General features: G+C 41.5%; 2 protein-coding genes across 3 annotated transcripts in view; both read left to right on the top strand.

Annotated features, from left to right (window-relative positions):
- Window positions 1–787: 787 nt before the first annotated feature.
- LOC127590127 (small integral membrane protein 10-like protein 2A) lies at window positions 788–4,703 on the top strand. The gene is made up of 2 exons (XM_052049570.1): window positions 788–1,082; window positions 2,149–4,703. Exons 1-2 carry the CDS (start codon window positions 903–905, stop codon window positions 2,167–2,169), a joined length of 201 nt encoding a protein of 66 aa, XP_051905530.1. The 5' UTR covers window positions 788–902; the 3' UTR covers window positions 2,170–4,703.
- The window catches only part of cyth3b (cytohesin 3b), a 45,638-nt gene continuing 30,108 nt past the window's right edge, over window positions 2,196–17,725 (top strand). The window contains exon 1 of one of the 2 annotated variants that reach the window (XM_052049548.1): window positions 2,196–2,345. In XM_052049548.1, coding sequence (XP_051905508.1) covers window positions 2,339–2,345 — 7 coding nt within the window. In that variant the 5' untranslated portion in view covers window positions 2,196–2,338. Of the gene's footprint in view, window positions 2,346–16,451; window positions 17,579–17,725 lie in introns of those variants that run through there. The other variant, XM_052049547.1, reaches the window with a different exon arrangement.

Here is a 17,725-nt window from a genome sequence, read left to right as displayed (position 1 = left end):
CTCCGGGCAGTAGGCGGGGGACACCCTGAATCGGTTGCCAGCCAATCGCAGGGCACACATAGACGAACAACCATCCACGCTCACACTCACACCTAGGGACAATTTAGAGTGTTCAATCAGCCTGCCACGCATGTTTTTGGAATGTGGGAGGAAACCGGAGCACCCGGAGAAAACCCACGCAGGCCCGGGGAGAACATGCAAACTCCACACAGGGAGGCCGGAGCTGGAATCGAACCTGGTACCTCTGCACTGTGAAGCCGACGTGCTAACCACTGGACTACCGGGCCGCCCAGTTTAGAATCAGTATGTATCTAATAACCAAAAACACAACACATTATATAAACTACATTTTATGCAGTACAAATGCTGATTATTAAATGTACAGTGGAAGCACACACACCAACGTCTGATTTATGTATTTGCAAATTTTTTTGGGGAGTCTGGGGCGAGCTCTATTTAGCTCTATTAATTATGAAGGCACTGGTTAGATTAGGCAACACATTTAAGATAAAATTTCAATGAACAAAATAAAGAACTAATTAGATAAAGATACATTTGCTTGAAGTGCAGAAGCCAAGAGAAACGTTACAAAATAGAAAATTTGCATGAATAGTTTCTTTGGGTCTTTTCGCCTGACAGCCTAAACTCAGGGGTAAACAGTGTGGCATCAGCACTTTCATTCCCCCCCGAATGACAACAACACTATTTAGGAGGAATAGAAAGAAAGGCAGCGGTTAGGGTGGAGCACTGCTGCCAACACAAGTCAAACAAAGCCGGTGTCAACAGTTGCACGTAGGTGTCATTCGGCGTCGGGATAAGTCATGAATCGTCGCTCCCGAGCAGTCTCCTCTTTCCGTCCCGTGCCCGTCGAGTGAACCCCGAGGGCTGACTCGTTGGTCTCTATGACGGGGCTGTCTCACTTGGTGCTCCGCTTCTCGGGCACCGCGGGTCGCACCTACGGAGTGTTTTCCAAAGGCCTGACCAGGACTTTGTTGATATTCTTCGATTTGGCCTGGCGACTTCGTATCCGATTCCCCTACATCTATCTTGTCGCTTCGATGATGTTTAATGTCAGACTTCAGGTACGTCAAGTGGACACAACAGCAGAAAACAGTTAATTCATTTGTATCCACCAAAGATTAAAAAATGCAAACTGTATTTTGCGAGAGTGCTTTAACCTTTTTTTGAACGATTTTGCTTCGTTTCGTCTTTCTTTACCTTTAGCTAGCCAGGATTAGCCCCTTTGAGATTCAGAATCTCTTTTGCAAGGGAATCATGTTCAAGACTGTCACAGTAGTTGCTGTAGGATGAATAAGTTGTAAATCATATGTTGGTTACAATTTGACTCAGGACCGTTTCAATTTCTATGGATACTATTTCCTATGGCAGAAAACCCTTTGCAAATTTGCAGTAAAACTACACGTAAAACACAGAGTTATATGTTGCGAGTTTTACCAAACAGTATGACTTTGACTTCCACAAATTCACCAGATTAATGCTAATACACAATTCCAAATGCTGTTCTGCAAGTTTAAATACTTATATATAGTGAACATGGTACACATTTGTTCTGTACCAAATATTCAATATTTTGTTTACAAATAAAATACCTCAACCAGTTCAGGGTGTCTGCCGCCTACTGCCCGAAGACAGCTGTTATAGGCTCCAGCAAGCCTACCTTATGAGGTAGGCTTCCGACCCTTATGAGCAGAAGCGGATTAGAAAATGGATGGATGGGATAACATACATGATGTTGAATGGGGAAAACTGCTTTTATTTCCCCCAAACTTTAAAAAAGGTGATTTTAGAGCTGTAATTATACTCCTGTGTTACTGTGACATTGGTCACGGTTATCATACCATCACATCTAATATTGGCTCTTGCTTTGCCCAAGCCGCACATTACATGAAATGATGATGCACAAAGTGTTTAATATCTGTACATCCTCTTTAATTACGTTAGTGTAATTATGTTTTTATGAAGTATAACACCATAGAGTGCCTGTTTTGTTATTATAAACATGACATTGTTGGTCTTATGGTGGGCAGTAACGGATTAATGACATTTAAGATGTGAGTGTTTTGAGTTACAATGGTGGAAACAAAGTTCAAATGTTTAGTTTCCTTCCCGTTCCTCGTGTATTGTCAGGTCCACATTGAGATCCACTGACGGTGGCGTCCATGACTCTGCTTGCACCGAACGACGAGCTTCCTGATGAGGAGGAGGACGCGCTCGACACCAGCTGGGTCACCAAGGCAGCAGGCAACCTTTCCTCTCGCCCTTACGCCGCGAGTCCAGTGCCTTTTGGGGGAGGACACTCACGGTGGCGTGCCTGGAGATGACTTGTGAGTGGGGACGAAGGATCCCGTTTGAGATTCAGGAGCTGCTCCGTTTTTTTTTTTCCCACCTCTGGCGCGACACTGCCTTTTGTTCTTTGGATGTCAAAGTATGATCATCCATTATCAACACAAATACATTATTTTAAAAAAAGTTTTGGATATTGGACTTTTGGGTGAAATTTCATGGGGAACCTAAAATGCACTGTGACACCGGCCACTGTAACATTATGCAGGTCGAACATTAAACCTGTACTTAAATATGGGGGGGTGGGGGGTGGTGGTGGAAACAGTAGTTACAAAAAAATGTAACTAAAGCAACTTAAAAGTTAAATACAACTGAACTGTAAATTTCCCCAGTGTGGGACAAATAAAAGGATATCTTATCTTAACTGTATCCAACAGTGATTCTTTCAGGAAACACGCGGGAAAACCTGCGTGCCTCTCTTGTTACAGGTGAACTTCATTTGACTTTCTGTAAACTTTTGAAATCCAAAGTGCAGTGGCAGTTTCTGGCATGTGTGTTCTGTGCGTCTAACTGTTTAGTCCCAATACTTTTTGCGCAACTTGCTGTTCTCGAACAAGGAGCTGAACAGCAACATTTGGACATGGTATTCGATCTTTCCATGAACCATTAAATGTCTGTCCTGGATCAATTAGAATTCAAATTGAAATCGCCCTCTTCATCTTGCTGTTGATGTATTGACATCATGACCCAAAGCCGATGTTGAAAAACTGTTCTACAGTATGAGGCTTTAACAAGGAAGTAGCTACTGTTTTAAGAGCATGAAGTCATCTGCAAGTTGCAACAGAGTCAAGTTGACTGGAAATGAGAAGCCTTTAAAAGTGCTCAAAAGTGTCTCGAAGGGCTTCACAGGCCTAAAGTTGACAGAGATCGACAACGTCAAACAGGCCATAATCAAGGTAGCGGGCTAAGGCAGAGCAATATGCAACTTGCAAACACATGAGTCTCAAATTGAGATGTCTACAGAGGTAGCTGCTCTGATTTCCGCTGTTAGGCCGTCCCAGAGTGATGAAACCCGAATACAGAAAGATCTCGAAAAGCCATGAGCAACCGAAATGCTTGAGTGAGCTCAGTGCTACTTGGAAGCCACAAGGGCCCACGCAGCTCCTAACCAGATGTAGAACAAAAATGCTATTTTAAATATGGACAAGACGTCATTTTTGATCATGCATTTTTCAATGCATACTATATGTAAACGATTCACTAAAACAACAAAAGCTTTGCAGCAAACAATAAACTAATCACATACTGTGATTAATGTTTTTCTCACCAGCATAAATTGCTCTGTTGCGTAAATATTTGCATTCAAAGACGACACAAAACTACCGAACAAGAATCCGAAATTAAGTGCAAAAACATCGTTTTTTTTCTCACTCAATTTTTTTTGTGGGAGTTTGTCCTGCTTATCATTCCAATTTCCCCCCCAAAATATAAACACAACAAAAATGTGTCTGTCATCTAGTGGTGATTGGTGATATTACAACCTAAAACTATACATGCCTCCTGCATCGTCGCACTTTTGCACCCATGTATTCACATATTTGCAGATTTTTGGTTTGAGGGAGGATTTCCCCCACATTTCCTATAGTTTTTCTTGCCCAAAATACATTGACTGTTCAGTGTTTTTTTGAAGAATTTCTTGGGTTTGTGGAACAAAAACCATTTTTTTTAAATATTGTAGGCTGCCAGTTACCCATCCCTGCTCATGAACCTGTAGACTTCTCTTTAGCTCTTAAGGGTCACCAAAAACTCATCAGCGAGACTGGAAGAGTCACAGAAAGGCTTCGTATTAAAACCCTTGTACATTTTGCCGCTCGGCTACATGTTGAACAGCAAGTTGCGCGAAAAGAACTGAAACATTCAGCAGATAACTGCACCAAGGTTACAGTGCCTTTTAGATTCGTCCTGAAATGTCACCCCCAAGGCTAATATGCCGACATTTTGGTGAGCATTCTATCTTCGGCTCTGACCTTTGACTTTTATGTGTTCTGCTGTGACCACAGCAGAAATCAAATATTGTAGCTGATCGTGAACACAAGCATGACTTTTTGTGTGGACATTTGAATGGAAGTTGCATTGAGTCTTGAAGTACGCTGGCTACCTCAACTCAGCTCCCCGAGTGGAAACTTTGCAGTCTTAAAGGAAATACGGCATTGTGATCATCCAGGCCGTCAAGCTCACTCAACGTTATTTCTGCTCTTTGCCGGTACAGGTCGGCGGGGAAGAAGATGGTCTTCACAACGGAAGACAGAAAATGCTTTTATCTGCCGCCTTTATTTGTGTGAGTGTGTTCGGATGGAAATGAATGAATTTGTGAAAGCAATAAATTAATCCAAGCAACAGTCCCTGTCTTTCCACTAAATCTACAATGGAATTTCTACAACGTTGTCTTGAAAATTGTAAGAAGTGTTCAGGGTTAGATTGAGTTGGAGTGAAGTGTCAAATGAGCAAAATCACTTTTTGTTGAGTAGTCCTTTTTCAAAAACAACGATAGAAAAGCCAAAGAAAAAGTGAAACTTTGGATCCTTGGAACAAAGCTGTGCAAATTTGAAATATGAAAGAATGGCTTTATTAATATACTGTATTGTAGAGGGCTGAGTTCAGAAAACGAAATAGATGAATTGACTCAATATTCCTTTTTCATCATCTAATATCGACTCTATAGACCATAAATGGATCCTTTCAATCTGTCTTTTTCCCCATTTCTTCATGGACAACAGAACTCGCATCATGGGAGAATAGCCCGTCAAAACAACGTGGCGGAAGCACCATAAACAGCGCCAACAAGCCTCAAGGGATGTCTGGAATTAAAAAACAAAAAAAAAAGACAGTAATAAAGTACAACTTTGAATGTCGCGAGCTGATACTGTGTTTTTGACACTTTATTTACACGGCCTGCCTTGTGGCTGGAATAGATTAAAATGGATTGTTTTGATTGGGTCATGTTCAATAAAATATACACGATTAGTCTAACTGCATCGGGTTCAAATCTTAACGTAAATTTTCATATTTTTACAAATGTACAAAGTAAGAGCTAAAAGTTTCTACGATTTGCAGCATTGCCCCTTGTGAGAATATCGTCCGTATGAAAGTAAAATTGGTCCTGCGTGAAAACCTTTTAATCGAATCGAAAATCAATCAAAGTGAATCGTAAATTGAATCAGACCCTTGTTTGTTTGTTTTGTTTGTTTATTGAACCTATAAAATATACAATTGTGCGACATGTTGGCAAAAAGTGAAAGCGAGCAAGATATAAAAAGGAAAAAATAATCATCACAAATTATATGTTCAAAGGAGTAGGAAGTGTCACGATTCGGTCTAACCGAATCAAGTTTTTTGGAACCCAAAAGTGTAGACGCCAGACAAGGTCTCCGAAGCAAAAATATGTAATGTACAAAAAATCGCACCGACAAAGTAGAAACATAAAGCGCTGGTCAAAACAAGGGCCAGAGGGCACAAACAACGAACAACAAAAAGCGCTTGCACAAAAGGGCAAGGGAGGAAAATAAGGATCGCGAAGACAAACAAAAACAATGTATCCAAAATACACGCAAGACTCTTGCGTGTATTATAGTGATGGGTCCAGCGACACCGATGCATTGACACATGCGCCGGGCTCACAGAGCAAACCACGTGTCGATGCATGTGCTGGCTCATTATGTCACGTGATTGACACGTGAACTGCGTTGACACAGTCCAGGCTTCTAATTGACACACCTGCGTTGACACAGTCCAGGCTGCTAATTGACACATCGACTGTGTTAACACAGTCCAGGCTGCTAATTGACACATCGACTGTGTTAACACAGTCCAGGCTGCTAATTGACACATCGGCTGCGTTGACACAGTCCAGGCTGCTAATTGACACGTGAACTGCACCGGTGCAGTTTAGACTGCATCGGCTGCTTGGCACAGTACAGGCTGCGCCACTTAGTCCAGGGGGCGTCGACTCAGTGCAGAGGGCGTTGACGCAGCCCAGGCTGCTAATTGACACGTGAACTGCACCGGTGCAGTTTAGACTGCATCGGCTGCTTGGCACAGTACAGGCTGCGCCACTTAGTCCAGGGGGCGTCGACTCAGTGCAGAGGGCGTTGACGCAGCAAAAGCCCGCCACACAGTGTTTATAAGGAACACCTGCCGAAACAAGCCAGACCTCACTCACGCTCGCTTGTCGAAGCTCGTGTCAGTGCAGACTTCGTGTTCGTGCCTTGCCGATTATGGAGCAGAGACGCAAATCATCCGCCGTGTGGGACCATTTTGATGTCCTGGAGAATAAGGTATTATTTATTTATTTATTCAAATCGCCTTTTGTCGCCGAGTGCCTCTCAGATTATTGACGTGTTGTACCATTCTAATCCGAATACATTTCAAGGTAACTCTTAGTTACTTCTTATTCACATTTCATTACAGGTGAAATGTCGAATTTGCCAAGTCGAATTGTCATACACCAACAGAAGCACCTCCGCCATGCTGAGGCATTATCGGGCCAAGCATGAGAATGAAGTTCGCGATACACCCGGTATTACGCCAGGTATACAAACGTTCTCATCTTTTCACGGTTGCTATGTTGATGATTAATTGACAATCAGTAATTATTGGTTGACTCTCCACTCCATGTTTGACAATCAAGGTTCCAGGAAGCAGCTGTACTGGAAGGACCAACACACTTCTTTCCCAAACCTCTCCCACCTCGCAAAGGAGTTCCTTTGTACGCCAGCCACATCCGTCCCTTGTGAGCGTGTGTTCTTCACAGCAGGAGAAATTGCTTGTGAAAGACGCAACAGGCTGAAGTTTAAAACATTGGAGCATCTTATTTTTCTCAATAAAAATGTGAAATCAAAGCCCACAAGCATCTTCATTCAAATGATCTTCACATTATTTGAACACATTGAATGTTGCAAAATGAATGCATGGATGTGAATGATATTGTATACACTTCATCAAATCGATGAATGACCTTATGAAAATGTCTTGGAACAGTTGTAGATGCAAAACCGTGCTGGCAGCTACATAATAGATAATAAAAGAAAAATATCCCAAACCATAGGGATCCTCCCAAAACTAAGGATGTGCTGGATAAGAAATCCTTGTACACACCTTTATTACTTCCATATTTGACCTATTGTGTGGAAATATGGGGAAATGCCAGTAAAACACAGTTTTAAAACTACAATACAAAGCAATCGGAACAATCACTGGCTCCAAATAGACGGAACCCACAAATCCACTGTTTATCAAATTAAACAATGAAATCTCATGATCTGGTTGACTTCAAAATCGCCCAATTAATGTACAAAGCACACAATAACCTCCTTTGCCAAAACATCCAGAAGCTTTTTAAAATTCGAGAAAGTTGTCATAATTTAAGGGGTACTAACCTATACAGAAAAATCCAAAACACGAACAAACATCACGCAAAGGAGTGTATCTGTAATAGGTGTAAATCTGTGGAATGATTCTGAAACGGACCAGTAAAATGAGTAACTCTCTTGCTGAGATTAAAAATGAATTTGAGAGTAGTACAAGACAACTACACAAATCAGAATTAAGCTAATAAATTCGATACACCCATGAAATATAGCAATACATCAGGAATACATTGATGAGATTATTTAATATATTAATGAAATGTAGCATCCATTATGAACATGAGAAAATCGACATATACTTGTGCTCCAATGAGTATGTACTGTATATACAAACCTAAAGTTGTAAAAATGTATAAGTACAGCATACATAAGGGTAAAAGCATTTGTTGATATGTAGACTCTCTTTTCTATTTTGAAAAATGATCAATTCATATATAAGAAGGGGTAGGACTCTAGGGTTTTTTTACTTCTTTCTACTCCTTTGAACACATATTTGTGATGACTATTTTCTTTTCCTTTTTTTATATCTTACCTTCACTTTTTGCCAATTTATTACCGAATTGTATATTTTATATGTTCAATATACAAAAAAATTATCAGTCAGTTCAGTCTGTTGAGTGGGTTGGATGCAGGGATCTTGAAGGTCCAGCAGGTGGCAGTGGTCAGTGACACAGTATCAGCACAGTATCAACACAGCGTGTCAGTGTGTCGACACGCCTCATGAGGCCTCATGGACCCATCACTACGCAAGAGAAGGCCAATTCAAAGAAAAGTAAAATCCAATACTCACAAAACCTTTGGTACTGAGAGTTCAAAAGCGAAACACGACGAGATCTATAGCAACAAGATAGTCTATGGGCAAGGAAGCATCAAGGCATAAACAATATCCCGACAACCAGCAGACAGATTGTTGGGTCTTAAATACACAGTTCCTTGATTGAAAGATTGGCAGCAGGTGTGCAGCCAGAAAGTCTGCCACCTGCTGGCCAGGCCCAGGACAGGAACATGACAGGAAGAAGTAAAAAACTTATCCAGTCCTACACCTTGTTATATATTATGTGAATTAATCATTTTTCAATACCGATAAAAGTCTACATATCACCAAGTGCATGTGTGTACTGTACTTATCTAATGATACAACTTTCGATTTATTTGTACATACTCATATAACCAACCCCTTTATATGCCGATTTTCTCTCATTCATAACAGATACTACTGTTCAACTCATTTATCAATATAATTCTGATGTATTTCTGTATTTTACAAATGTATCAAATTTTATCAAGTTAATTCTGAATTATATAATTTTCTTGTACTACTCTCTTGAATTTGTTTTTGAACTCAGCAAGCGAGTTACTCATTTTAAGGTCAGTTCCAAAATTCTTCCACAAATTGACACCTGTTACAGATACACTCCTTTGCTTGATGTTACTTCATGTTTATGATTTTTTGTGTAGGTCAGTACCCCTTAAATTATAACAGTTTCTCGAATTTCGAAGAGTTTCTGGATGTTTTGGCAAAGGAGATTATTGTGTGCTTTGTACATTAATTGGGCGATTTAGAAGTCGTCCAGGTCATAAAATTTCATCGTATTGTGGAATTGTGGGTTCCGTATATTTGGATCTAGTGATTATTCTGATTGCTTTTTTTGGTAGTTTTAGAACAGGAAGTGTGTTTGTTTTACTGGCGTTTCCCCATACTGTATTTCTCCGCAATAGGTCATATATGGAAGTAATAATGAAGAATATAATGTATACAAAGATGTCCTATTCAACACATCCTTAGTTTTACGGAGGATCCCCATGGTTTTGGATATTTTTCTTTTAACGTTATCTATATGTAGCTTCCAGCATAATTTTGCATCTAATCCAATAAATTTATTTTCATAAGATCGTTCTATTTCAATTGAGTTTGCCTTAATTTTAAATTGGTATTTGATTGGTCTCGTGCCAAAAACTATTAACTTTGTTTTTTTCAAGTTAAGTGATAATTCATTTCTGTCGAACTCGTTTTTTAATTTGTTTAATTCGTTTTCCACAGTTTCCAGGAGCTATTTCATATTTTCTACAGAGCGTGAATTGATTCAAATCGATTTGGGAAATCTGTATCGGTACCCAGCCCTAGTAATGCACTTTTGTTTTGTAATATTTATGACTAAAATAACCTATTTGCTCATGGGAAGTCTGAGCTGCTCTGCGACTGAATACGCTGTAATAACAGATTTGTCCACACGGGGGCAGCAGTAGATTACGTTTAACTGCGATATTTACCTCAACAATTTATCTTACTGGCCAAATAGCATCATTGCCTTTTTAAATGTTATTTGTCACATAAAACTTTTTGAATTATTTTTGCCATTACAACAACAACAAAAAGAATGAATCTGCAAACTTTGCTTACTCTTGGCGTTGTGTCCTCATTACGCACATGACAAACAAGTGACTCTTGACCTAATCAGTCCTTTGTCAAAATCCAATGTGGCCCTTGACTACAAACCTTTACTCAACCCTGTTTGAGAGCGTACTCATCCCAAATGCATGTTTAGAAAAGAATCACTCCCAACTTGTGCCATCCTCAGCGGGCACAAAATGTTGCCAGCAAACTTCCGAACTAGTCGCTCCTGATGCCAGGCTGCGGTGTAAAAAACAAAATAACCCCCCCCCCCAAAAAAAAAAATCCCATGTTGCCGCGGCAACCACATTTCTCTTAGTGACAGACAAGCCTTCTCTCCCTTTCCTTCCCCTCCCCGCTCACTGAGGAAAAAAAGAGGATTTATTTCTCAGGGATTTGCCAGAGGAAATTTTTTTCAACATACTTATGGTAGAAAGGAGGCTGGCATGCATGCACACATGCGGCATTTCTATATTTGAAGGATAAATAATAATAATAATACATTTTATTTATAAGCGCCTTTCAAGACACCCAAGGACACTTTAAAATAACAGAAAAACACAAAACAATACAGGTTGAGCAGCGTCAGCAAAAATGCGCCAGCGTTCACTCAACCCGAAAGTCAGAAAGAAACCACAAGGGAGGGAGGGGGGGGGAGAAAAAAAAAACACGCTCGAACTACCCTCATTTTGGGTTATATTTACTAGCCTTATGACTGACTGCCGTTTGTACCCTCAGAAAAATAGGGGGAGTGGAATAAAGAAGATGAAAGCCAGTTTAGCCTTTGGCATCTCACAGATAGGAGACAAAAGCCACTGCCGGGAGATGTGCTGTGTGCAAGTCCACACATTCCGCCGGTGAGTGGAATGACGAGAGCCGTTGTGGTTGCTGGCGACTAATGTTGGCTTTGCTCACGCCCACAAGAGCGCAAACCTCCCCTTTTAAAATACGCCACCTCAACACGACTTTGTGCATATCGCGCGACGTAACGCTTTTCTAATGGTCAATATAAGAGAGTCCATTGTGGCTGGCAAATCAAAAAACTGAGTATTTGAAATATAGTTCTATTTAAGAAAACAAGACATCTGAGCTATTTGATTATTTTAAACTCTGAGGTAGCAGTCAAACACCTTCTGTTGTATAAAAATGGTCACTCAAACTGAAACTGTCAGGAGATATTTTATGAAATAAACAAATGTCTTTATAAATTTGTCAATATCTGCATTTGAAAAGAGTCATTGAACAATGAAAGCAAATTTGATTGATTGTCAATCATTTCTATGTTTTACGGGTAAAATGTTCTTTTTCTCCATCTTTTCGAGTCAAATCAATTCACCCTCGCTGCCTTATCACATCTACGCTGTATCTAATCCACTCCAAGAATCAATTCTTCAGGAAACCTGACCTGAATAAATCTACTGTACTTGAATGTGAAAATAGTTCAGCAATACAGTACACATCTTATTGCGCCCAAGCTTTTCTTAATTTGCCTCCTCTGTACTTTTACTAATTGCCTTGCTCCCCCCCCCCCCCCCCCCCCCCCAAGGTGCACAGAATGTTCTTTATCAAGCTTGTGACCTCACAATCTACGGTGTGGCAACACAATGGCCCCGCTACAGCATCAGGATTACAATCTGGCACAGTACAAGGCTATTTATAGTAAATAGTTTAACCAATAATATTGATCTGAAAGTGACAGGAAGGCAGTAATGAGAGAGGTTAAAAAAAAAAGTCACCGCCTTTCTTACAAATGTGTGAGCGTTTTCAGCACCACAGACAGCTCTGGGATTGAGTGACAGCAGTTTGCGTGGGCTGCTGATTTTAACCAAAGGGGTCAATTGTGAACCAACATCTTTGAAAAATGAAACTTTTAGTTTGTGTCTTTTGCGTACGTTTTTGAGAAAGACAGGTCACAAACTATCATGTTAGCTGTGGTAGCTACTATGCAAACTGATTGAGAACGTAGCCGTGTATTTAAAAAAGAAGTCTTTTTTTCAAGTAAAATGAGTCCGGAGACAGCTGAATCCAGTTACAGCTGAATATAAAGTTATGCTTATATAAAGTTTGGATAACAGAGTGGCCCGTTGTATTTTTGGAAACACATTTGAGCATAATTGTGAGTATTTAACCCTTTCATGCATTCTGTAACCTGATAACATGATAAGCTGTCCCTGAAAAGGTAAAAAGATAAAACAAAACGTTTGAAGAATTACAAGAAAGACAAATCAACCAAATCATACTTGATTTGGTGTCCATCCATCCATCCATTTTCTGATCCGCTTTATCCCCACAAGGGTCGGGGGAGTGCTGGGGCATATCCCAGGTGTCATGGGGCAGTAGGTGGGGGGACACCCTGAACCGGTTGTCAGCCAATTGCAGGGCACACACAGACGAACAACCATCCGCGCTGTAGGGGCGATTTTGAGTGTTCAATCAGCATGCCGTGCAGGTCTTTGGAATGTGTGAGGAAACCGGAGTACCCGGAGAAAACCCATGCAGGCATGGGGAGAACACGCAAACTCTCCGCAGGAAGGCTGGAGGTGGAATCAAACCCGGTACCTCTGTACTGTGAGGTCGACACGCTAACCCAGGGGTGGGCAAACTTTTTGGCTCGGGGGCCGCATTGACTTTTAAAATTTGACAGAAGGGCCAGGTCAGCACAAGCTATGGTACATTAAAATAAAAAAACTGCATTTGTTGACAGTCCATATCAAACATAAACAGAACAAAAGCATGAAAGTACTGTATTAATATACATTTTTGAAATGACAACAGTGTTGTTGATGACCTATTTTAGCCTGTGCATTGCTGCACATGGGTTGTGATCAGACCAGTAGAAGTAGAGGGATACAGAGGTACTAGGTGGTCCCCCCACCTCCCGTGTTCTGCAACTTCAAGTCAATGCGCCACCTGGCGGGGAAATGCCTGTCATTACAAGTTCAATTGAAATGAATGCAATCATTCACATCGAACCTTAATTGTGGACCAACCTTCGGCGGGCCGGATTAAAAAGACCAACGGGCCAGATTCGGCCCGCGGGCCGTAGTTTGTCAACCTCTGCGCTAACCAGTCGACCACCGGGCCGCGAGTGATTTGGTTTTAAAAATATTTCTGAATCACTTTTACCAAAACTGCTTTGTCAATCCATTTTGTCAAAGGTCAAATATAATTAATATTAATTTCTTGACAATTTTATCAAGGCGGTGGCCAATGACCTCAAATCTATATTTGCTGAACAAGTCAAGGGGGCGGGGGGTTACAAAGAATGTTTTTTTCTCATGTCTTTTGAAGCTGTTCTTGGATTATAGAGTTAACCACATTTGCAATACGCCTTCAGTCCAACTGCTGTTGACTGGCAGATGCGAAAGTGTGAAAAGCGATGTAATGAGGTGGCGAGAAGAGCCGACCTCAAAAGCAAATCAAAGGAGGAGAAGGAGGTGGAAAAATGGGGATGAGCGGGCTTATTTGCAAGGCAAAAACAAAAACCAGCAACAACATTCAAATATGAAACAAATGTTCGGAATGTCGGCGCTGTTTATTAAAAAAGAAAAAAAATATCAACGGTTCCTGCAAGTTGCTGGCAACCATATTATATTAGAGTCACACAAAAAAGTGTTCGAAAGAATGCTGAGCCAAAGTAGGATATCCTGTCAACTGTCTGCTTCCCGTCACCCGTTGCAAACATGCCATCAGCCAAGGTTGGGACCACCTTTCGCCATGCTGAGGATTTGCGAAAGAAAGCTGCTCACATCCTTATGATGTGGAACCTTCGAAACTAGCCTACACAGATAAAAATCAGTCACTGTTGGGTGCAAACTACATTTTTAATCCATTCAGATCCGCTGAATGCAGAATTTTGTGACAGAAATGGCGTGGTCCGTTTATTTATTTATTTATTTTTTTGGAGAGGTCGGCGGGGAGCATCAACTAAAATTAACAACTGACATGACATGTCGTACAGTTTGCCTACATTGAGCCATTGTGCTACTTTGACTCACAAGTGCCCCAACTTTATAAGTCCATGAGCCAGCAGATTTTATTTTTTTTGCCTTGTCTTACGTACGAGTGAGCTTTAAGCACTACGGAGCAAGATGGCGGCAGCAAATTACATGTCGCGTATTTAACTGAATCACACCACTTTGAAAAAGCCTTCGAGTAAACACTAACACATAATGGGCACATCATTATTGTGGGAAGGGTTAAAAGATGCAAGGATTTCCCTTAACTGTGTCTGCAGTTGGGCTCTGGGGGTGGGGGGGGGGTGCTCCAATGCCCCTCTGGGTATCGCCAGCGACTGGAGCATATGAAGTAATACGACTGCTCAATCAGGTCACGTGAAGTCGGTCAGGAGAACCGCAGACGTTTCCCCCGCGACGCTCGGCCTAATCTGCCAGACGTGTGCTTCCTCGGGGGTATGGTGAGGGGTCTGTGGTTGCCCCCTCCCACCCCCTCTCCCCAAAAACACAAACCAAAACCCACACACATTTTATCACATCACTTAGTGGCTTTGTTTTGCGGTGTGAATGCTGTCGCTTAATATTCAGTTAATGTGGTGTTCTCTTTCACTGCACAGTGAATGCACACATTTTCACAGTACAGTTTTTGCCAATTTGCCTGTTCACTCTTTCTTGCGGGGTTGTAGGGGGTATCCTCCATTATTGGCTGAAAAAAAATATCCTATCTTCACTGTTCTTGTGCTCAGGCCAAATTGTGTGTAATACACGATCAATAATGTTGGGTTCACTTTCAACATGTTGCCTCGTGGTAATTTTGGGCCAAGCAACTCTGTTGAAGCGAGGGAAGGAGTTTCATATATTCAGGCCATAGCTGTGTCTAATAGAAAAAAGAGATTTGATGCCATCTTGTGGCATATAGCGGCAGTTACAAGCATTTTTGGGTGGATATGCAGATTGTCACAGTAGGTGTTGTACACTCCATACTGTCTTCCCACTTTTCACTGTCTCTCATATTTTGAAATCATACATGTCTAATTGAATATTATGAATTTTTGACATGATTTTGCTGCAAAATGTATGCCACGAAGCTTGGCGGTGATAATTTCTCATCAACTAATGTTACACGAACTACACGTCTAATGTATTGTAAACGTTGTCAACTAATTTAATAGAGACTACCATTGCGAGGAGAAATGAACTGTAATCCCTCCACAGGCGGTCAAGTCACCTCTGGTGCACTTTCAATTCCTTTATTGAACAAACAGTAACAAAATAAACTTGTAACAAGCACATTCAGGCACAGCCACAACTGACATCAAGCGCACTTAGCCAGTTAACAGCCAGCCAACTCTATACACTTATTCGCTGGCACCCCCATCACTCACCAGCCCAGGTCACAGATACTACAGTACAATGAGAGGTTCTGGATTAGAATCCGGCCTTCCTGTGTGGAGCCAGACAATCGCAGGGCCTGACTCAAATCATGAAGAATTAATTCACATTTTACTTGAAGTAAAACAGAAAATTCGGCCCGGTGGTCCAGTGGTTAGCGCGTCCTCCGCAAAGTGCAGAGTTCGAGTGTTCGATCCTGGCTCCGGCATTCCTGTTTGGAGTTTGCATGTTCTCCGTGGGCCTGCATGGGTTTTCTCTGGGTACTCCAGTTTCCTCCCACATTCCAAAAACATGCCTGACAGGCTGATTGAACACTCTCAATTGTCCCTTGGTGTGAGTGTGAGCGCAGATGGTTGTTCGTCTCTGTATGCCCTGCAATCGGCTGGCAACCGGTTCCGAAGACAGCTGGGATAGGCTCCAGCACCTCCTGCGACCCTTGTGAGGATAAAGCGCATCAGAAAATGGATGGATGGATGGATGGATAAAACAGGAAACCACAGTCAAGTAGTTTACGTCATGTCTGGTTATTTGTTTAGAAGCCTGTATTTGCAAGAATATATACGGTACATGAGCGCAGTTAAAACAGCTGTTCAAGCTTGACCATTGGAATACTAATATGCACAGGAAGTGGGTGCACTCCCCCCTTCCTCTCCATGAGGAGGGAGGCAGGAATGCAATAATCGTAACCATGTGTGTTGGAGAAACACACTCAAGCTCCATTTGTGTGTACGTGTGTTTTCCATTCCATGATTTCCACACCTGATAATTCTCCATGATTACCTAACTACGACTAGTCCAGGCTGTGGCAAAATCAGCTGGGATAGGCTCTGGATGAGGGATCACCAACGGTGCTTTCCCCCAAGGAACACATGAGTAGCCTACGGGCTTGCTCTAAAATAGCTCATTGGGGATTTTCCAGTAATGTTATAGAAGTGATCATTTGGAAATGTAAACACTCCCAGTATTGTAGTAAAGTATTACTTATTTATATGTACAGTATGTTTCCTAAATTTTGTCAGAAATCATTCACATGATCAGTGCCATCCTCATAATTAAAGCATGTCACTATGGGTAATTTGAGCTGAAATGGGTATGAAACTGGTCAGTTTTCTCATTAATCAGTACCCAAGAAATAGATCTCAGTTTCAAAAAGGTTGGTGATTCCTGCTCCAGCTCATTTGTGACCCAGATAGCTTAAAATGGATGGATGGATTCTTTCATTCAATTTTTTTCATGTTTTAAAACTTCCACATCTCTATAATTGGCTCATATTTGTAACATTCCTCAAATTTCCACAAGATAAAAAAATCCATCATTCAACATTTCTCACCTCAAATGAGGAGAAGTACTAGAGGAAATGGGTAGATCATGGGTGGGCGTATATAAAAGGCTGACAGTCCCTGGACGCAACTCTCAATAAACATTGCCTTGACTCCTTTAAACATATTACGAGGCAAAAATGTTCTTTTCATTCCATGTACTCATTAAAATATAACAATTCTTCGTTTTCAAACAGTATTTCGTGAGTCTATTTGTATGTCACGTGAGATTCATCTTCGATAACCCATCGCAGTTTGTGTCCGAGGCAGAACTCAAATACGATGAAACGTAAAAACGCAACACATTCCGGTTTTAGATTTCAAAAGAAAAGAAAAGGTTATCGACGAGCCCTGTTCCACCATTCTAGTAATACTTTTACTTTGAAATAAATCATTTTTCTGGGTTTGTTCTGTGGGTCGAGTGTAACTTAACGGCTTTAGCTTCCCGTTACCATTGGAGAAGAGCAGCCGTACTTGAGTAACGCCAACACTCTCCGCGATTGACCGAGGGGGACCGCAGCTTCCTTATTCCGCGCCGCCGCCTCCTAAAACGCATCGTTCTCGGTCGAAAGGGGGTGGACCGGAAGGTGGTCGAAGCCCAAATGGCGAGCATATTCCCCCAAAAGAGAAGCTACCCGCGAGACGAGCTGTGCGTCTGACGCTTTGCCGGCCGGCGGGGAATCAGGACGCGCTTTGGAGCTGTAAAGTCAAAGCTTATTTGTGGGCCGGAAGTTTCTGTCAGCAGGGGTCCTGAATCGCAGTCTGCAAGTATGGACGAAGACAACCAAGGTATGGCACAGAATATAATAGTGATAACAATATGCTCTCTGTCGTCAAAATATTGCGAATAGATGACAGTCAATTTTGACTTAACACTCACCCTGGGTGAGTATCGTGAATGCAACTCGTGGGTTGACCGATGCACCACATGTGATA

This window comes from Hippocampus zosterae, chromosome 17, assembly GCF_025434085.1.
Source record: "Hippocampus zosterae strain Florida chromosome 17, ASM2543408v3, whole genome shotgun sequence".
In the NCBI taxonomy this organism is placed as follows: domain Eukaryota; kingdom Metazoa; phylum Chordata; class Actinopteri; order Syngnathiformes; family Syngnathidae; genus Hippocampus; species Hippocampus zosterae.
This window is presented reverse-complemented; position numbering and strand designations above follow the sequence as displayed.